Source organism: Oryctolagus cuniculus, chromosome 18, assembly GCF_964237555.1.
Source record: "Oryctolagus cuniculus chromosome 18, mOryCun1.1, whole genome shotgun sequence".
NCBI classification, from domain to species: domain Eukaryota; kingdom Metazoa; phylum Chordata; class Mammalia; order Lagomorpha; family Leporidae; genus Oryctolagus; species Oryctolagus cuniculus.
The window spans coordinates 68673152-68693122 of record NC_091449.1 but is presented as its reverse complement, the minus strand read 5'-3'; the positions used below and the strand labels follow the sequence as shown (position 1 = coordinate 68693122).

The 19971-nt window shown below is 71.5% G+C and overlaps 3 protein-coding genes across 4 annotated transcripts; 2 read left to right on the top strand and 1 right to left on the bottom strand.

Annotated features, from left to right (window-relative positions):
- The first annotated feature begins 2703 nt into the window (after positions 1 to 2703).
- Positions 2704 to 8375, top strand: MVD (mevalonate diphosphate decarboxylase). Its single transcript, XM_051840232.2, has 10 exons — positions 2704 to 2910; positions 3454 to 3524; positions 3689 to 3803; positions 4103 to 4249; positions 4778 to 4977; positions 5152 to 5226; positions 5554 to 5772; positions 6670 to 6785; positions 7668 to 7776; positions 8056 to 8375. Exons 1-10 carry the CDS (start codon positions 2841 to 2843, stop codon positions 8134 to 8136), a joined length of 1203 nt encoding a protein of 400 aa, XP_051696192.2. The 5' UTR covers positions 2704 to 2840; the 3' UTR covers positions 8137 to 8375.
- Positions 8376 to 8853: 478 nt separating this feature from the next.
- CYBA (cytochrome b-245 alpha chain) lies at positions 8854 to 14833 on the top strand. Of its 2 annotated transcripts, none has more exons than XM_051840225.2 (6): positions 8854 to 8977; positions 12947 to 13016; positions 13114 to 13188; positions 13264 to 13347; positions 13773 to 13898; positions 14549 to 14833. In XM_051840225.2, exons 1-6 carry the CDS (start codon positions 8920 to 8922, stop codon positions 14745 to 14747), a joined length of 612 nt encoding a protein of 203 aa, XP_051696185.2. In that variant the 5' UTR covers positions 8854 to 8919; the 3' UTR covers positions 14748 to 14833.
- A 1354-nt stretch (positions 14834 to 16187) lies between these two features.
- Positions 16188 to 17597, bottom strand: IL17C (interleukin 17C). The gene is made up of 3 exons (XM_051840230.2): positions 17484 to 17597; positions 16917 to 17251; positions 16188 to 16589 (listed from the first exon to the last, which is right to left on the bottom strand). The coding sequence occupies exons 1-3, from the start codon at positions 17484 to 17486 to the stop codon at positions 16328 to 16330; spliced, it is 600 nt and encodes a 199-aa protein (XP_051696190.2). The 5' UTR covers positions 17487 to 17597; the 3' UTR covers positions 16188 to 16327.
- Positions 17598 to 19971: the final 2374 nt, after the last annotated feature.

The window sequence follows — 19971 nt, the reverse complement described above, 5'->3', positions numbered from 1 at the left end:
GACAGAGACCCCGGCGCTGGGCAGAGACGAAGGGGCTGCTGCCCCTGTGTAGGGACCACGGGCGGGGGGGGGGGGTACTGGTCCAGGACAAGCAGCCTCCCCTCCCCCTAGCTCTGGGCCCACCGTCTCCTGGTGGGCACGGGTGGTGAGTTAGGGAGGCTCCCGGTGACCACAGAGCACACGGGCGAGGCAGGGCGGCCAGCCTGGCCTGGGGCCGTGTGTCCACAGCACGGGTCAGAAGCCGAGGCTGTGTCGGAAAACTCAGCTCAGGCAGCACCGGCCCCGAGAGCTGGAGGCGGGCAGGACCCAGACACGCACGGGCTGGAGATCGGGTGAGCCCGGCGCCTCACGCAAGACAGCAGCCATCACATCACGGAGGACACACTGTGCGGCACACACAGCCGTCTGCGCTCTCAGAGACCGGGCCAAGGCCACTACCTGCGGCACTGGCGTCCCATATGAGCGCCAGAGAGATCTGTCTTCCACCTGCTGGTTCACTCCCCGGACGGCCCCAACAGCCAGGGCTGGGCCAGACTGAAGCCAGGAGCTCCGTCCGGTCCCCCACGTGGGCGCAGGGGCCCGAGCACCTGGGCCATCTTCCACTGCTTTCCCAGGGAGCTGGACCGGAAGTGGAGCAGCCGGACTCGAACCTGCACCCATGTGGGGGCCGGCGCTGCGGGCGGTGGCTTAGCCGTCCGTGCCAGTGCAGCGGCCCAGATCTCGGGGCTGGCGAGAGAGCAGGTGCCGTGCCGGGAGCATGCCGGACGCTGCTGAGCGTCCACTTCACAGCCAAAGCGCAAATTCCGTGCTGTGGGCATTTTACCACGAGAAAGGGCGCAGAAAGCTGTTCTCTGACCTGGAAACGTCACGCCTCGGATCCCAGCGCCTGACGCCGCCCCCCACCCACCCCCGCGGTCTGATGCTCTCCCTCCACCAAGCCGCAGGACGCACAAGGCCGAGAGCAGAGGCTTGGCACAGCAGGCGGTGGGGGGCGTGGTCAGTCAAGGCCGTGGGGAGGAGGCGTGGCCGGGCAGGCCTTGGGGAGGGGGCGTGTGAACTCAGGGCCACACAGAAATTGCCGGGGAGTCGGGCAGAAAGAGGGACAGGCGAGGGCCATGGGGAGCGGCCTGGGGTGATGTCCGCGTAGACAGCAGCCCACCCCCTGGTACCGCGGGCCCAGGCTCCGCAGAGGGGCTGAGCCGGAAGGCGGGGCCCAGGGAGGCACTTGCTCCGGCTGCTTCTCCCCCTCTGCGGGGCTGGAGCCCCTTCCCCGGCTGCTGTGGACCTGCCGCCCACCACAGCCCCCTCCCGAGGGGTCCTTGGGCCAGGCTGCCCAGCCCCTCCAGGCCGGCTGTCAGATGCTGTCAGATGCCCCGGCTCCCTGGGTGTTTGCTCTGTGAGGACCACCTGGGTGGACCCCCATGCGGGGGGAGTGGGAGCGGGAGTCAGCCGCCCTCCGCCTGGTACAGCCTCGGGGCTCGGGGACAGCACGCTGGCGCCCCCTGGCGGCCCGGCCGCCCCACCTGGACCTCCCCCACCCCGCAGGACCGCAGCGCCCAGCGCCGCCTCCGTGGTCTCCAAGACCCCCGACCCCCGGCCCACGCCAGAACTCTTCCCTCGCAGGCCTCGTGGCTCGCACAGAGCCTGACAGGACCCCGAGAGCTCCCGCCGGGGTGGGGCCCAGTCCCGCGCCTCTACTGTCAGCACCGCGGGGAGCCCCAGGGACACCGGGGGCCTCCGTCTGCGCGCGTGGGCGCTGGGAGTCCAGGGTCTCGGCACGCGGCGCGGTGCCTGATGAGTGTCCCTCGCTCCCTCGAGAGCCAGAGAGGCCCCGTGCCCGGTCCACTCCCCAGGCGCCCGCAGAGCTGGAGCGGGGAGCTCACTCTGGGCCCCCACGTGGGCGACAGGGGCCCAGGGTCACCTCAGCAGGACCCGGGCGCTCCCCACGGACCCCAGCGTCCCAAATGGGCGAGGCTCGGGGCACCTGCAGCCGTGTCCACCCCCGGGCGGCTCAGGGAGTGAGCGCTTCGGAAGTCAGCTCCTCGTGGGCGCCGGTTCGAGTCCCCGCTGCTCCACTTCCGATCCAGCTCTCTGCTATGGCTGGGAAAGCAGTGGAGGATGGGCCAAGTGCTTGGGTGCCTGCACCCACATGGGAGACCGGGAAGAAGCTCCTGGCTCCCGACTTCGGATCAGCGCAGCTTCGGCCGTTGCGGCCATCTGGGGAGTGAACCAGCGGATGGAAGACCTCTCTCTCTCTCTCTCTCTCTGGCTCTACCTCTCTCTAATTCTGTGTTTCAAATAAATCTTAAAAAAAAAAATAATAATTAAGTACGCGGACACCCCGCCCCCACGGCGCCCGGCCCCGCCCTGACCCCCGGAGCTCGCCCCCGCCGCCCCATGCGCGCGCACGAGCAGACACCACCGGGACGCGGGACCGACCGCGGCGGCCTCGACCCACGCGAGAACCCGCGCCTCGCCCGTGCCTCCTCCGGGGTCTCTCCCGGAGACCCCGGCCCCCGGCACGCGCTGACACCGGGCCGCGCTGACCCCTCGGAAGGCCGCCGCCCGGCGCCTGCGCAGACCCCGCCCGTGTACGCTGGGCGCCTGCGCAGACGCCCTCCGGATACAGAGGGCGGGCTCAGCAGCGACGGCCCATCGTCCGATCCCGCCCATTGGTTGAGAGTTGAAGCGTGGCCCTGCCCGTCGCTGATTGGGCCCCGCGCCGACAGCGGGCCTGCGCGGGCCAATCGCATAGCAGCGCGTGAGGCGGCCGAGCCCCCTGGGGCGTGGATCTGCCACAGCCGGCCGGCGTGGGTCTGGGGGCGCTGGGCTGCGTGGCCATGGCTTCGGGGAGGCCGCTGGCGGCCGTCACTTGTACCGCTCCGGTCAACATCGCGGTCATCAAGTACTGTGAGTGGCGCGCGGTGCCGGGAGCGGGCGTCCGTGCAGGGTTTCCTTCTGCTGCGGGGCGCTGGGACCCTCGCTGCGACCCGCTCCCGTCGGCGGCTCGTGCCCCGAGCCCTCTCGTGCGTGTCCCCGCGGGTGGGCGGCGGCCCGGGGCTTCGCGAGTCCGCTTCCAGGCCGCTCCCGCGCGGCGCGGGGTCCGCCCCCTGCCCGGGCAGCGCGACCCCTGCGTGGGTCCCAGTGGACAGGTGCCTGGGGGCGGCGGGCGGCGTCGCGTGCTTGGCGTGTGGACCGCGCCGGCCCGGGACCCGTGCGGGCGCCGGGGCCCCGCAGCAGGCAGTGCGGGCGGGAGCGAGGCGGGCGGCGCGGGGACGGGGCGGGGGCGGGGGCCGTGAAGGGAAGCTCTCCCCGGCCGGGCTGCCTGCCCCTGCCGGCCGTCGGAGCCCCCCGCCCGCCCCAGGCCTCGCCGGGAGAGCTCCCCGCGGGCAGTGGCCCAGCCCGAGGAGGGGGCCGGGACGCCCACTGGCCGGCCCTCGGCGTCTGTTCCAGGGGGCAAGCGGGATGAGGAGCTGGTGCTGCCCATCAACTCGTCCCTGAGCGTCACCCTGCACCAGGAGCAGGTGGGTCTGCCGGCCCCAGGCCGGGGGGGGGGGGGGGCAAGCCCCAGCCAGTGCCAGCGCACACGGCCCCGCCCGCAGCTCTGCCCCGCGCCGCCCGCCCTACTCCCGAGCCCCAGCGGCGCCAAGGGTGCGTGGCCCTGAGGTGGCCCTGTGCCGTCTTCCAGCTAAGAACCACCACCACCGCCGCCGTCAGCCCGGACTTCACCGAGGACCGCATCTGGCTGAACGGCCGGGAGGAGGACGTGGGGCAGCCGCGCCTGCAGGCCTGCCTGCGGGAGAGTGAGTCGGGGACCCCCGGGGACGGTGCCCCCAGACCTGCCTGCGGGAGAGTTGGGGACCCCCGGGGACGGTGCCCCCAGACCTGCCTGTGGGAGAGTGAGTCGGGGACCCCCGGGGACGGTGCCCCCAGACCTGCCTGCGGGAGAGTGAGTCGGGGACCCCCGGGGACCGTACCCCAGTGCCCAAGACACGTCCCCTATCGCTGGTTCGGGGCTGGGCTCCGGGGCTTTCTGGGAACGGTCAGCCGTGGCAGGTGCGGGCCCGCACACACCTGACCCAGTCCCGCCTCTCGCCCGCAGTCCGCCGCCTGGCCCGGGAGCGGAGGAGCGCACAGGATGGAGACGTGCCGGCCCCGAGCCCCAGCTGGAAGGTGCACATCGCCTCGGTGAACAACTTCCCCACCGCCGCGGGCCTGGCCTCCTCCGCCGCCGGCTACGCCTGCCTAGGTGGGTGCTGTGCCGGGAGCGGGCTCCTGGGCAGGGCCTCGCCGATTGGCACACAGGGAGCCCAGCGCCGGCCCCCGCTGTGTCGTCCCGGCCCCAACGCGGGCCATCTGGGGGCCGCCACACACCGCTTCGTGGCTCAGGGAGCTGGCCTCAGGCCCAGCGTCGCCCGGAGTCCACCCCTGTCCATCTCAGTCTCGGCTCCCCACAGCCCGGCGGGTTCACGCCCTCTTGGGCCATGTCCTAGCCCTGAGCCCCGTGCCCCGTGCCCCGGCGTGGCCCTGCTCCCCCACCCAGGTCCCCCAGGTCGCTGGCCGCTGGCTGTTCAGGTGCCAGGGGGTGGGTTCCTCTTGGTCAGTGAGCGTGTGGGCCTGCGGGCTGTGACGTGCCCAGGGTGTGGACGGGAGGCCAGCCATGCTGCCCGTGGGGGCCATCTCAGAGCCCCGGGGTGGGGGAGCCCAGCCTGGCTGCCTTCCTGGCCCCTGCACCCTGGGCCTGCCTCAGTCCCCTGCCCGTCTCCTGTCTCTGCAGCCTACACCCTGGCCCGGGTCTACAGGGTGGACAGCGACCTCTCGGAGGTGGCCCGCAGGGGCTCGGGCAGCGCCTGCCGGAGCCTGCATGGGGGCTTCGTGGAGTGGCAGATGGGGGTGCAGGCTGACGGCACGGACAGTGTGGCCCGGCCCGTGGCACCCGAGTCGCACTGGCCGGAACTCCGCGTCCTCATCCTGGTGGTGAGTGGGTGCGGAGGCTACTGGGCAGCAGGACCGGCAGCCAGGCTGCTGAGCCCCCCCCGCCCCCCCGTGGCCCCCGCTGAGCCATCCCAGACCCTCGTCCCTGTCCCATGACCCCCGCGGGGAGGGCTGGGGGCTGCGTCGTGGGGCCCAGCACCTGCCGCTCTGGTGCAGGTGAACGCGGAGAGGAAGCTGACGGGCAGCACGGTGGGCATGCAGACCAGCGTGGAGACCAGCGCCCTGCTCAAGGCAGGCGGGCGGGGCGGGGCTGCGGGGGCGGGGCCGGGGTTGTGAGGGGGCGGGGCTGGGGTTGTGGGGGCGGGGCCGGGGTTGTGAGGGGGCGGGGCTGGGGTTGTGAGGGCGGGGCTGCGGGGGGCAGGGCTGAGCGGGGGCGGGGCTGGGGTTGTGAGGGGCTGAGTGGGTGGGGCTTCGTGGGGGCGGATCTGGGGTTGTGAGGGGGCTGTGGGGCGGGGCTGCGGCGGGGGGGGGGGCAGGGTTGTGAGGGGCTGAGTGGGCGGGGCTGAGTGGGGGCGGGGCTGGCCCCAGCCTCAGGCTGACAGCGGCCGTGCCCTGCAGTTCCGGGCCGAGGCGGTGGTGCCGGCGCGCATGCGGGAGATGACCCGGTGCATCCAGGAGCGGGACTTCCAGGGCTTCGGCCAGCTGACCATGAGGGACAGCAACCAGTTTCACGCCACCTGCCTGGACACCTTCCCGCCCGTCTTCTACCTCAACGACACCTCCAGGCGCATCATCCACCTGGTGCACCGCTTCAACGCCCACCACGGGCAGACCAAGGTGGGGGGGGCAGTGGGCGTGGCCGCGGCAGACCCAGGTGCGGGGGGCGTGGCCGGGCAGACCCAGGTGCGGGGGGGCGTAGCCGCGGCAGACCCAGGTGCCGGGAGGGGTGTGGCCGCGGCAGACCCTGGTGTCGGAGGGGCGTGGCCGCGGCAGACCCAGGTGTCGGAGGGGCGTGGCTGCGGCAGACCCTGGTGCCGGGAGGGGCGTGGCCGCGGCAGACCCAGGTGTCGGAGGGGCGTGGCCGGGCAGACCCAGGTGGGGGGGGGCATGGCCATGGCAGACCCAGGTGCGGGGGGCGTGGCCGGGCAGACCCAGGTGGGGGGGGCATGGCCGTGGCAGACCCAGGTGCGGGGGGCGTGGCCGGGCAGACCCAGGTGCCGGGAGGGGCGTGGCCGGGCAGATCCAGGTGTCGGAGGGGCGTGGCTGCGGGAGACCCTGGTGCCGGGAGGGGCGTGGCCGCGGCAGACCCAGGTGCGGGGGGCGTGGCCGCGGCAGACCCAGGTGCGGGGGGCATGACCGCGGCAGACCCAGGTGCGGGGGGCGTGGCCGGGCAGACCCAGGTGCGGGGGGCGTGGCCGCGGCAGACCCTGGTGCCGGGAGGGGCGTGGCCGCGGCAGACCCAGGTGTGGGGGGGCGTGGCCGCGGCAGACCCAGGTGCCGGGAGGGGCGTGGCCGCGGCAGACCCAGGTGTCGGAGGGGCGTGGCCGCGGCAGACCCAGGTGCGGGGGGCGTGGCTGCGGCAGACCCAGGTGCGGGGGGGCGTGGCCGCGGCGGACCCAGGTGCGGGGGGCGTGGCTGCGGCGACCCTTCGGGCCCACCAGAGGCCCTCCTCAGGGAGAGCAGGCTGAGCCCTGCGGGGCCGTGTGAGTAACCCGGTGACCCCGTGGCTCGCAGGTGGCGTACACGTTTGATGCTGGCCCCAACGCCGTGGTCTTCACACTGGAGGACACCGTGGCCGAGTTTGTGGCTGCCGTGAGGCACAGCTTCCCCCCCGAGTCAAATGGCGACAAGTGAGTGGACCCCAGTCCCATCCTGTGGGGGACAGGGTCCGTGCGGCCCCCATCCTGGGCCCCCGCGGCCACAGCCCCATGCCATCGGGGACGGGTCCGTGCGGCCCCCATCCTGCGCCCCCGCGGCCACAGCCCCATGCCATCGGGGACGGGGTCCGTGTGGCTCCAGCCCCATCCCATCGGGGACGGGGTCCGTGCGGCTCCAGCCCCATGCTGTGGGGAACAGGGTCCATGCAGTCCCCACCGCCCCAGCCTCATCCCCATGCTACTGGGGGACAGGGCCCGTGCGGCCCCGCCCTAGGCCCCCGCCGCCCCGGCCCCATGTGCCCGACCCCGTGCTTCCTCGTGTTAGGACACGCGCCAGCAATCAATCGGAGGGCGTGGCAGAGCCCTGGCGCTGGGACCACCACCTGTGCTGTGTGTGAGCGCACGCCGGGGGCTGGGGAAGGCCCAGGTGTGTGGGGGCCGAGAACGCCACCCGGCCCGGCCGGCCGGGACAGCCGCGGGCCGCACCAGACACCCCCCGTGGAAGCTCCGCCCACTCGCACCTGCTCACCCGTGCTGCCCCGAGGGGCCAGGAGCGAGCCAGAGCCTCCTGGTTTCTGAGACCCTCCCCTAGGGGACCCTGGCCAGGCCCTGGCGAGCTCTGCCTTGTGTCTTGGTAGAGTGGGCCGAGGGCTGACCGTGTCAGCCACGGAGGGGCCGTGGGGCTCCCATCCCCATCCCGGCCGCTGTGCCTCCAAGGACTTGCCTGAATGGATGCTGCCTGTGTGTGTGGCTGCACACGCGTGTGTTCCTGCGCTGCCCTGTGTAGACCTGCACACGCGTATGTTCCTGCGCTGCCGTGTGGCCGCACACGCGTGTGCCCGCCTTGTCTCCCAGGTTCGTGAAGGGCCTGCAGGTGGCGCCTGCACTTCTCCCAGACGACCTCAAGGCGGCGCTGGCCCTGGAGCCCACGCCCGGTGGCATCAAGTACATCATCTCCACCCAGGTGAGGCCCGGCCCTCTGCGTGACGTCATTGGGTGGGGGTGGGACTGAGTGGGCGGGGCTGCGGCGGGGTCCACCCCGAGCCTGCCCAGACTGGCCAGTGCCACGCCCCCTGCTCAGGGCTGCGAGACCCGTGCGCAGTGCTGACCCGAGCCAGGCGCCCGGCAGCGGGCAGCGGGCAGCGGGCAGCGGGGGCTCGGCTCCTGGTCGACTCGGGAGGTGGGGCCTGCACCTGGTCCCCTGCCTGCGGCCTCCGACCTCCGCCCTCCCTCCCTCCCTCAGGTGGGGCCGGGGCCTCAGGTCCTGCGGGACCCCGACGCGCACCTCCTGGGCTCCGACGGCCTGCCGAGGCCCGCTGCGTGACCGGACCCCCCTAGCGTGACGGGCGCGTCAGCGGCCCCCTGCAGCTGCGTGGCGTCTGGGCGGAGGGGCCGGGGCTGCCCCTCAAGCCGCAGCACCGCTCGTGCTGGGCCTGCAGCCCGGCCCTGGACGCTGGCCCGGTGCAGGTGGACTGGCCCTTCGCCAGCCGGCGGGGCTGCGGGCGGGGCGTGTGTCAGGTGGAGCTGTGGTGACCGCCCCGGAATAAAGCCAGCATCGCTGACCGCCTGCCCCGCACGCCTTCCCGACAGCCCCAGCAGGCCTGCCCCGTGGACAGCCCTCGGCTTGGAGGGCGATGAGGGTCCCGCCCAGTGCTCAGGGCGGGGGTGGGGTGGTGTCCGTCAGGGCGGGGTCTACCTGCTCGGCCGCCCGCCTCACCCAGGGCTGTGGCCCCTGCTGCTGGGCGTGTCCAGGGCCAGGGGCACATCCGCCTCCCCAGGGAGGGAGCCCGGCAGCCCAGGGCGGGGAGGAAGCGGTGCTGGGACCCCTGGTCCCCGCCGTGTGGGGGCGCTGCCCTGTCCTGGGGCGGCACAGGCCGGCTCCCTGGGAGCCCCGGGCCACACGCGGGATGGGCAGAGGAGCTGGGGGCAGGGGCACAGCTGGGGGGGGGCCTGGGGCAGGGAGCCGTCCGCAGGCGGCCCAGCTGCGGCCCGGGAGGTCGGCCCGGGGGGCGGGGCGGGGGCGGGGCGGAGGGCGGGGCGGGGCCGACCCGGCGGCGGCGGGCGGCGGCGGCGGCGGCGCGGGCCTCAGTGAGCCTTGGCGACCGCCATGGGGCAGATCGAGTGGGCCATGTGGGCTAACGAGCAGGCGCTGGCGTCCGGCCTGAGTGAGTGCGAGCCCGGCCGCTGGGCCCGGGCCGAGATCCTGATGGTGTGGGCGGGCGGAGATCGTGGGGTGGGGCGGGGGTCGCTGCGGCCCGGGAGCAGGGGGAGCACGGCGCCCCCGCCCCCGCCCCGCGGAGGAGGAAGCTGCCTGCGGAAGTGTTGCTGCGCCCGGTGGTTCCGGGAGCCGCCGCCCCGCCTGGCTGGGAAACTCCCAGGGACGACGATGCGGGGTCACGGGGGAGGGTCCCGAGGCGGAGCCGGGCAGGGGTCCCCAGCGGCACGACCCCTGCACCGGGTGCCCGGCAGGGTCAGCGGGGTTAGGGCTAGGCGACGGTGACCCGCCCAGAGCGCCGTGCTGCCCGGTTTGCTTTACCAGGGGCCTGGGGCCGGGTACTGGGAGAGCTCCCAACCCGTGCAGGCCCAGCCCCCAGGAACCGCCCAGCTCAGCTGCGACCCGACCTGACCCTCGGGAGGGAGCATGTGGGGGGGTGGGAAGGGTCCCAGCTCAGGGCCATGCCCTGTGCACTGGGGACAGTGAGCTTGGAGGGCCACACCCTGAACAGGCTGTGGGGCAGGCGCCCACGGCCTCCTGTTAATCCCCATGGCTGAGAACATGGCAGGTCAGTGTAGGGAGGCCCCACGGGACCCTCACCCACTGCCCCTGCTCTGTGCCAGACCCCCTGTTCCCTCCCAGGACGCCCCCAGGAGGCAGACAGCGGGGGGGGGGGGGCTTGGTTCCGATGCCTGTTAGAGGAGCAGCGACCACAGGCGCCCACTCCCATCCAGGCCAGAGAGGTCACGAGGGGTCAGCGGGACACCTGCCGGCACGTCTCCCAGGCCTCCTGCCCTGCTCCTCCTGGGGCTGTCCGGGCCGTCGGCAGCCCGCACGGGGACGACCACCAGGGACGGAGCAGCTCTGGCCGCGCCAGCCCCTGCCTCCCTCCTCACCAGCGGCACGGGGACCCCGCCAGGAAACCGCTTCCTCTGCCCACGTCCCCTGCTCCCAGGCCCCACTGCTGTCCCCTGTGCCCCACTCTGCGCCAGCCCACAGCCTCGGCGCTGGCTTTAGTCTCCCCACGCGAGACCACGAGCCCCCGCCAGCCCACGGCGGTGCCTCCGGTCACTGCTGGAACTGGGTTAGCTCAGGGCTGCAGGTGCAGCCAGCGGCTCTGCCCCGTGGCGGATAGACAGGAGGCCCCGAAAGGGGACGTTCCGCCCTGGAGATGAGTCAGCCACACCGGGCGACTGGGTGACCGCATGGGGAAGCTGCCCTCCTCCCCAGCACACGCTCCAATGCGCACCAAGAAAGTTAATATGTAGCCGAGCTCGGACCCGGCTCAGGAAGTCTGCACCAACAAAAGCGGGGAGACCTGGGGGGAGAACGCAGCCCGGGCCTGGGGCTGCCCTCGGGGACGGGCGCTTAGGCAGCGGGCGTCCAGGGCCTCAGCCGAGGCCGGGCTTCGGGCAGGATGCTGGAGTCAGACCAGGAGGGCAGCTCGGGGGTCTCCGGCCAGCACAGACCCCAGCCCTCGGCCACGCCACGTGTGGGCCTGAGGACCGGTGAGCACCGCCCCGACAGGCCTCACAGAGGACTCGGCAGGGCACAGCCGGCCCACGCCATGCACAGGGCCGCACGCGTGTGCAGGGGCGGAGCGTGTTTAAGACACCTCCAGAGCGGAGGGACGTGGGGGTGGGGGGTCTGCCTGGCCACAGGTGCAGTGAAGGAGAGCCCTTGGCGGGTAGCCCGGCCGCTCCACTTCCCACCCAGCTCCCTGCTGTGGCCTGGAAAGCAGCCGAAGGCGGCCCCAGAGGCCCGGCCCCTGCACCCGTGTGGGAGACCCGCAAGAAGCTCCTGGCTTGATCTGGCCCAGCCCTGGCCATGGCGGGCATCTGGGGAGTGAACCAGCAGACAGAAGACCTCTTTCTTCCAAATAAAATGAAAATAAATTTTTCAAAACCAAAAGCAACAAAGCGAGGAAAACGCAGTGGATGAGCTGAGCTGGGAGCCTCACAGCGTGGACGCGGGCACAGCGCAGGCACCGCCACACGCGTGGCGACAGCTCCAGGCACACGGCCGAGGGTGACAAGGATGAGCCGGCGTCCTCCGCGTGGACACGCGGGCCGCAGGCCACGGCAGCACATCCGGAACACTCGGTGGCCAGTGAGCTTCCCAGCACCGCAGCAGGCGCCCACACACAGCCAAGGCCGCTCCCGAGTGCAGGACCCACGGGCCACGTGGCCACCACACCCACTGCCCGCACAGGAGGCCACGCCCCAGCCAGGCGGAAGGGGACCCCAGGGAAGCGGGGGTTGTGGGGAGGAAGAGGCTGTTGGCTGGGGGCGGGGTGGTGGAGGTGGACACCGAGGTCGGCTCCGGAGGGGCTGTGACATCGCGGGGTCGTGTCGCCTGACGGGTGGGCAGGCAGCGGGGCAACGGACACTCTGGCCCCTAGAGGGTCGGCCAGGTGAGCCCAGGGGCAGGCACGCTGCTCGCAGCACCGGTCTCAACGTGGGAGACCCCACTGGGCCCCAGCTGCCTGGACAGCGGGAAGGACACTCGCGGGACGGAGCCAGCAGTGAGCGCCAGGGGCCGATCGCGTGCGCACAGCGGGCACTGCCGCTCTGGCCGGGGCTGCGGGGAGCTCCAGGTGCCGAGCGCCGGCTTCTGTCTGATGAGGACAGCACCAAAGCAGAACCAGGAATGGCCACACGGAGCGAGGACAGGGCCAGGACGCCGACGCTGTCAGAGAATGAGGTCACCGAGCACGAACGTGCCACTCGCCGCCTCCGCCCGGCTGCGCCAGCCCCGTGCCAGCGGCGTCCAGATGTGGAGATGGACACGGAGCATCGAGGGTGCCAGAACGAGCTGCCGGGGCGAGGGGCACCCCGGCTCCACGCAGCCAGAGGAGCAGACATGGTCCAGGGCCCCAGAGCACTGAGAGGACAGGGTGACTTTAAAAAGAAATTTAGGCACCGGCGCTGTGGCTCAGCGGGGGAAGCCCCAGCCTGCAGCTCCTGCTCCCATGTGGGCGCTGGTTCGAGACTCGGCTGCCCCACTTCTGATCCAGCTCCCTGCTACTCCTGGGAAGGCAGCGGAGGACGGACCAAGTGCTTGGGCCCCTGCACCCATGTGGGAGACTCGGATCAAGCTGCTGGTTCTGGATCAGCGCAGCTCCGGCCGCTGGCAGCCATGTGGGGAGTGAACGGGCGATGGCAGCTCGCTCTGTCCCTGCCTTTCAGATAAATAAATCTTAAAAATTATTTCAAAGGCAGAGTGACAGAGAGCTCTCCCATCCCCAGCTCACTGCCCCGCAGCCTGAGCAGCCAGGGCTGGGCCAGGCTGAAGAACCCAGCCTCCATCCGGTCTCCCCGTGGGCACAGGGGCCGAGCCCCGGGCCGGCTTTCCCAGGCCGTGAGCAGGAGGCTGGATCAGAAGCGGGGCCGCCGAGTGCCGACACGGGGTGCACACACGTGTGCCGTGGTCACGCTGACATTCACGGGTCGTGCTCATGTTCACGGATGCCTGCGGGAGTTCTGGGAGTTCTGGGAGGGGGCGGTGACGGCCGCGCGGCCTCAGTGCCCTCACAGGAGCCACCACGGATGCCGTGTCACGTGCACCTCAGCTCCACGCATCTGTGCCGTGAGTCCCGGCGGGAGGCGTGCACACGTGTGCTGCTCCCAGGAGACCCCGCAGAGCCACCCGAGCCGGGAGCGAGCGAGGGGTTGGAGCAGCTGACCCCCACCCAGGATCCAGGGCAGGGACCACCAGCATGGGACAAAGCGGAAACCCGGAGGGCATCCGGGATCCGCGCGACCTCTAAGCCCAGGGCAGCGAGCCAGGCAGAGCAGGGCCGGGGTCCACCCGGGGCCTGCGGCCTGGGCTCCAGGGAGGCGCCCACCGCGGGTGCAGGAGGGCAGGGGCGCGACGGGCCGCGGTGGGAGCCTCCTAACCCTCCCCCCCAATCCCGCAGTCCTCGTCGCGGGAGGCATCGTGGCCACGGCAGGGCGCTTCACCCAGTGGTACTTCGGGACCTACGCCATGTATCCTTGTGCGGACCGCGCGGTGGGGGGCGGGGCAGGGGTCAGAGGCCACGCCCGCCTCCTGCCTGGCACCCGCAGCTCCTTAACGGTGACCCAGCGCGGCGGGGGTGCTGGTCTGCCTGCTGGAGTACCCGCGGGGCAGCAGGGCCAAGGGCTCCACCCTGGAGCGATGGTGAGTGGGCGGGGCGGGGCGGGGGCGGCTCCCCTGCGGGGGCGGGGCGCGTCCTGAGCCGGTGTCCACCCGCAGTGGACAGCGCTACCTGACGGCCGTGCTGAAGCTCCTGGGGCCGCTCAGCAGGAGCTACTACTTCCGCGCCGCGCTGCACCTGGCGTGAGTTACAGGCTCGGCCGCGGTGGGGGCGGGGGCGGGGGCGGGGGCGGGGCCGCGGTGGGGGCGGGGGCGGGGCCGCCCCCTCTTCCGGGACGGAACCCGGTCCGGCTCTGGCCGAGCTTAGCTCCCGCGTCTGCTCCCTAACAACGTGGGGTTCTGGGGTGCACTGGGCTCCCCTGGCTGCCTGGACCGTGTCCTCACACGGGGTTGATGCGTGGCGGGGCGGGAGTGAGGGGGGACTGCCCCTGCGTGACCAGCGTGGCCACTGTGTCCCAGAGCAAGTGGCCCAGGGCTGTGAGGGTTTAACTCACAGCCCGCGGCGGTGGTCAAACTCAAGCCACACGTGGGCAGAGCCCGGCCTTGGCACTCGGGGGACGGCGCTTCTGCCTGCGTCTTGTCCTGAGACTGTGTGGCGTTGGCCCCAGGCCCAGGGCTGCAGACCCCAGACTGCCCAAGCCCCTCCCCCCAGGTTGTCGGTGCCTGCAGGCTTCCTCCTTGCTACCATCCTGGGGACCGTCTGCCTGGTCATTGCAAGCATCATCTACCTGCTGGTGAGTGCCCGGCCGCTGGCTCCGCCCCCCCCCCCCCCCCCCAGCCCCAGCCTTGGCCAGGGGCTCAAGGCAGGCCCGGGCCCCACCTGCTGTTTTGTGCGCATCTGATGTGGGTGGGGCCATCTGGCTTGCTCCACCCACACCACAGCCCCCACCGTACAGACACAGGCGCTCAGAGCGGGGACATGGGGACACACGGTCAGCCGAGGACGCAGCCTGGGTCCAGCTCGGACCGCCAGGGTCCTTTCATCCAAACCCTCTCTGCCCACATGGGGCATCGTCGGGGCGCCCAGGGGCTCTGTCAGCTGCTAGGAGGGGGGGGAGGGGAGAGGCATCTTCCATCCGCTGGTTCACTCCCTGGATGTCCACAGCAGCCAGGCTCGGCCAGGTGGACGCTGGCCTGGGCCAGGAGCTCCGTTCTGGTCCCCCCATGGGTGGCAGGGGCCCCCTAGAGGAGGCCCGGCAGCCCCTGGGGTCTTGCAGTCTGTGCCTGGCAGTGGCTCCCAGGGATTCTTCCAGAAACCCAGAAGTCCCCAGCCTGTCCCCCTCCCTGGGCCCCCCTGGCGTGCAGAAGTGGCTCTAGGCCATGGCCGGGCCAGGCGCTGGGTCGGGGGCTCTGGCTGGCCCAGACAGCCCTGCTCTGCCCCCAGGCTGCCGTCCGAGGCGAGCAGTGGACGCCCATCGAGCCCCGGCCCAAGGAGCGGCCGCAGGTCGGAGGTACCATTAAGCAACCGCCCAGCAACCCACCGCCCCGGCCCCCCGTGGAGGCCCGCAAGAAGCCGGGGGAGGAGGACGCGACCCCGGCCGGGGGTCCCCCAGGAGGCCCTCGGGTCAACCCCATCCCCGTGACGGACGAGGTCGTGTGACTGCCACCTCTGACCGCCCCTGCTCCCTGAAGCGGCCACGGCCACCTGCAGTAAACACAGTGGACATCACACGCGTGCGTGAGTGTACGTGCTTCCTGGGGCGGGGCTGGCCTGTGCAGGGTCCGCCGGACCCCTGGGGGAGCCACACCACATACCGTGCACCCCAGGAAAGGTGGACCCACATTCCACACCCGTGTTTCTACACACGCGTGTTTCTACTCAGAAGCACAGTCCTGTGAGCCTGGGGCCCCCTCCACTGCGTTTGGGTTCTGGGGGTCGACGGGGCCGGCACCCCCATCTGCCCCTCGCCAGCCATGCATCAGCCAAGGACCTCGGTGGGTTCCCTCCTCGCTGGCCTCCCGCAGCCGACATCCAGCCCCTCGAGAGCAATGCCCGCCCTCCGGTCAGCCACGTCCTGGGTCTCCATGCACGCCCAGCCTCAGCCCTGTCCCCAGCGTAAATCAGAATCCGCCGCACCTGCGCCCGCCCGGCCCACCTGGCTCTGCCCCGCCCCTGCAGACCACGCCCCAGGACTCACCCCACAAGCTGGGCCCCCTGCAGCCCCGCCCACCACTCTGACCCCACTGTCACCTCCCCCCCCCCCCCGGCTCCCCGACACACTGACCTCGGTCTGGCCCTCGGACACGCCGGGCCCCTGCCATCTCGGGGCCTCCGCAAGTCGCTCTGCCCTCCCCTTCTCTGGTCTTCTCGGCTCAGACCTCCTGGCCAGGCCTCCCTTGCCCTGCGGGCAGGTTCGGTGCCCCTTCCTCGCCGTGGACGGACTGACGGCCAGTCACGGGCCAGTGGGGAGGAAGGCAGGGTTGGTTTTGTTCCCGGCGCCCGGTAGTGCCGGCACTTAGGAACGCGGCAGGTGCGTGTTGAAAAGTCCTCCCCGGCTCTCGACACACGCCGCCTGAGGTTTCTTGTCTGGGCTCCTGGGGGTGAGCCCTGGTGTCCAACAGGCACTCGCACACAGCAGGGGGTGAGGATGGCTGGCCGGCCACGGGAGGTGTAGACAACCGCCCGGCAGGGAGACGGCGGTCAGGGTGAGGGGCTGGGGCCGAGCCAGGCCCCCTTTGTACCAGCGAGGCCCGACAGGAAAACGGCGGCAGCGGGGGGGCGGGGGGGAGTGCAAGCAGGTGGTCCTGGTGGCCCGGGTCTGGGGTGGACAGCACGAGGAGGCCAGTGGAGACGCCGGCCCTGGACTGGCACCCTGGTGGACGCGGGCCCAGCAGGCCGAGGAGCAAGCCCCGACCACCGGCAGCGGGGTGGTCAGGGGCTGACCTGTGCCCCCGTCCCCCCCCCCCCCCCCCCGCAGCTGCCGCTCATGCGCAGACTGTCCCAGGGCGCTCCTGGGGACCCGCTGCGCGCGGGGTCGGCGGCGCGGGCGCACGAGGACGTACGAGCCGCGGAACTTCCTCTCCTGGGTGCTGATCCGTTTACTAACACGCACGTGTGCGCAGAACAGTAAACGAGGAAGCGGCCGCGCGCTCGTCCTCAGGGGCAGGGGGACATAAATAACCAATAAATACACACAAACAGGAGGGAGCCGCCCACGCCCCGTCAGCGGGCCGACCGCGGCAGGACGCAGGTGCAGCCGACCGGCACGCGGATGAACTCGGCGTGGAAGGCGAAGGCCCCGGGCGTGGGCGGCCCCGAGCCGGCGCGGGAGCAGGCCCGGCGGCGCAGCACCAGGAGGCTCTGGTGCAGCTGCACCGAGCTGAGCGCGGCCGTCTCGCGGCCCGTCCTGGTGCTGATGCAGCCCCGGCACAGGCACTCGGCGAACGCCAGCTTCTGGGGGTAGCGGTTCTCGTCCGTGTCCACGCTGTGGGGAGGACGGCAGTGAGGCCCCAGCCCAGCCCAGCTCAGCGCCGAGGCAGCCCGCCCCCTCCCCCCACCGCTGCGCGCTCACGAGGGGCCTGGGGGAGAGCCGAGGACAGGTGTAGGAGGGGACTGGGTGTGGCCTTGCAGGGGCTCAAGGGGGGACAGCAGCAAGGACAGCCCAGCTGGCGGCCGGCAGTGGACAGAGGGTTGAGGGAGAGTCTGTCGGCGACCAGGTGGGAACCTGCTACAGGGACCCAGTGCCCAGACGGGGGAGCGGGGACGGGACCGCCCAGCCCGGCGCGGCCAGCACAGACCCTGCAGCCCTCACCGGTACGTCCAGGGCGAGATGGAGCGCTGGTGGGTCTCTGCCTCCAGCACCTCCTCCGGCCGCAGCACTGGGCACTGGGGCCCAGCCGGGAGCCCCTTGTGCCGCCTCCGCTGGTCTGCCGCCTCCAGGCTGGACACCAGGGCTACAGGCAAGGCCTGCTCCCACCGGGCACCTCGGGCCAGCAGGTGTGGCGGGGCCTGGCTAGAGCCCAGTTCTTCGGCCGAGTAGCAGCGAGGGGCCCCCCAGCTGTGGGTGTGGGCACCTCTCCAGAGTGGGGGTCCGGGGTGGGCCAGGCTGGTGGGCAGCCAGGTCAGAAGCAGGATTCCAGGGAGAATCTGGGGGACAGCACAGGCAGTCGGGGGGGGCCTCGCTTCCCCCCGAGCCTGCAGGAAGATGGGGTACAGGTGTCTGCAGAGACGGGGACTGAGCTTAGGGGCTCTGAGGCCTGGGGGAGCTGGCTCCCCTTCTCTCTCGGTGTGGGGGCTTCATCCTCACACTGGGCCCGCGACCGCAGCCCTTCCTGGCCAGGCCGCAGCCACGTGCGGAGGGGCGGGGCGCTGGGCTCACCATCTCGGTAGCAGCGGCAGCGGTGTCGGCCAGGCCGGAGCAGCCTCACCCCTGGCAACAGTCCCGGCGTGCACCTGGCGGCCGACTTGGCTGGGCCGGCTCTTTATACCTGGGGCCACACCTGGGGAAAATCCAACAGTTTGCTCCTTGGGAAGTGCCCGGCCACGAGTGCTTCCGCCTCCCGCGCTGTGCACCCCCACCCAGCACCTGGCCGGCCCGGCCCGGTCACCCCTGCAGCTGCTGCTCCCGGACCTGAGCGCCTGAGTGGGGGTGCACGTGGGGAGATCGGGGCCGCTGCCTGGGGGGGGCGCTGGGGCCAGGCCTCGCGGTTTTATTTATTTATTTATTTTAATACGGTTGGGGATGCTTTTCTGTGAAACTTGTCAGAACTTTTTTTTTTTTTTAAGATTATTTTATTTGAGAGGCAGATTTACAGAGACAGAGAAATCTTCCATTCGCTGGTTCACTCCCCAAATGGTTGCAATGGGCAGGGCTGGGCCAGGTGGAAGCCAGGAGCCAGGAGTTCTTCCAGGTCTCCCACGTGGGTGCAGGGGCCCAAGGACTTGGGCCACCTTCCACTGCTTTCCCAGGCCACAGCAGGGAGCTGGACTGGAAGTGGAGCAGCCGGGACTCGAACTGGCGCCCACATGGGATGTCTACCCGCTGCGCCACGGCGCCGGCACCTGTGGGTTTATTCTAACAGGAGTTCAAGCTACAGCGTTTGGGGGGGGGCAGACATTGGCACACTGGGGGGACCCGCGTCCCCTGCCAGAAGTGCCTTTAAAACACAGGTCGGACCTGGGAGAGGCGGCCTCCATCCACCGCCTGCGGCTGGGGCTCACCCGGTCTCCCACGCTGGGCGGCAGGGACCCAAGGACCTGAGCTGCCCCTGCTGCATCACAAGCGGGGGTGGGGGGTACCAAGGCCCAGGCACCCCAGGCCACACTGCCTGCTCCAGCTCTGCCTCTGAGTGAACTCCAGTCTGGAAGGGAGGAGGGGCTGCCGGCCCTCAGGGTGCTGGGTGCCCTGGCTGAGCAGCAGGGAGCTGGGAGCCTCAGGGGACCTGCCCAGGCCGCTCCACACCTGCCTGCAGGTGCTGGAGTGTTCACCCTGTCGGTGCCCCTCTGAGCTGCGGCCCTCCGCTCCCGGCGCTGGAGCAGGCACCAGAACACAGCGGTGGGACCGGCTGGAGGCCACCTGAGCCTCAGTGGTACAAGGGATGGATGCTGTCCCAGGGCCTGTACTCGCTGGAGTGAGTCCTAGCGCGGCTCCTCTCCACGACGCCCCTGCTTGCATACTTCCTGCCACGGGGAGCTCACCCCCTGTGTTCTTTCCTGGGCTGTCCTAATACAGTACAGCCAACGGGTGGCTGGAAGCGCCACGAGTTGGCTGGCACGTGGTCCTGAGGCTGGGTGGGTCGGGGTGCAGGGGGCTCCCCCAGGCCCGGGGCCCCGGCCTCCCACCCCATGCACAGGGCTCCTCGTGGCCTCTGTCCCCTCCTGGGTCCTACAAGGATCAACTCTGCTCAAGCTCCTCCCACTGAAAGACCTGCCGCCGGGACCCGGGGCGTGGGCCGCACCTGCACCCTCTAAGGGCCCGGCTCCCCGCCTCCCTGCAGGCGGCTTCCAGGCCTTCGTCCCCCCCCAGGCAGTGTGGGCTCCCTGGGGCGGGGGCTGTCGTGGGGCCCACTGTGCCCCCCACCAGAGCGATGCTGCCTCCCAGGCCCGGCTCTGCCAACGCAGGAGGGGACGATGGGGGAGGCGGCAGTGTGGAGCCCAGCCCGTATCACACACAGCGTGGGTCGGAGTCCCGGCTCCTCTGCTGCCGGCTGATGGCCCAGGTGCTTGGGCCCCTGCACCCACGTGGGAGACCCGGATGGTGCCGTCGCAGCCTCTTGGGCAGTGAACGCGTGCCCGGGGGAATCTCTCTCTCAAAATGAGTGAACGAAAAAGGAGGGAGAGACAGGCTGGCAGCAGCCCCGGCAGAGCGGCTGGGGCCCAGGACGGGGTGCCAGGCCCAGGCAGCATGGCTGTCTTGAGACAGGGTCCCTGTTCCTCCTCGGAAAGAAGCCCCGCCCCTGCCCCTTGACCCCTGCATGCCCCCCAGAGCCCACCCTCCCACCGCAGATGGTTGGGGGCCTGGCAGGGCAGAGCGTACTGGCTTCCCACGCACCCAGCCCGTGGAGGGGACGGGGCACACCCGCCCTGCACAGGGGCTCCCTGCTCCACCATTCTGAGTGGGGCACGGGGTCTCCCAGGGGGTTCCCCGGGTCAGGCCCCTGTCAGGGAGGGGCTTTTTTTTTTTTTTAATTATTTTATTTATGGTAGAGACAGATCTTCCATCCGGGAGTTCACGCCCCACCGGCCGCAAGGGCGGAGCGGAGCTGATCCGATCCGAAGCCAGGAGCTTCCCCGGCCTCGGCGCGGCGCAGGGCCCGGGCACTTGGGCCCCTCCGCGGGGCTGCCCTGCGCCCCCACACGCGGCAGCT

Coding starts and splice junctions, on each gene's coding strand:
- MVD (XM_051840232.2), top strand. CDS start 2,841: ATGGCTTCGGGGAGGCCGCTGGCGGCCGTCACTTGTACCGCTCCGGTC. Junction 4,250..4,777: donor CGCCGGCTACGCCTGCCTAG/GTGGGTGCTGTG, acceptor CTGTCTCTGCAG/CCTACACCCTGGCCCGGGTC. Junction 4,978..5,151: donor TCCGCGTCCTCATCCTGGTG/GTGAGTGGGTGC, acceptor GCTCTGGTGCAG/GTGAACGCGGAGAGGAAGCT.
- CYBA (XM_051840225.2), top strand. CDS start 8,920: ATGGGGCAGATCGAGTGGGCCATGTGGGCTAACGAGCAGGCGCTGGCG. Junction 8,978..12,946: donor GGCGCTGGCGTCCGGCCTGA/GTGAGTGCGAGC, acceptor CCAATCCCGCAG/TCCTCGTCGCGGGAGGCATC. Junction 13,189..13,263: donor GGCTCCACCCTGGAGCGATG/GTGAGTGGGCGG, acceptor GTCCACCCGCAG/TGGACAGCGCTACCTGACGG.
- IL17C (XM_051840230.2), bottom strand. Junction 16,590..16,916: donor ATCTCGCCCTGGACGTACCG/GTGAGGGCTGCA, acceptor TCCTCCCCACAG/CGTGGACACGGACGAGAACC.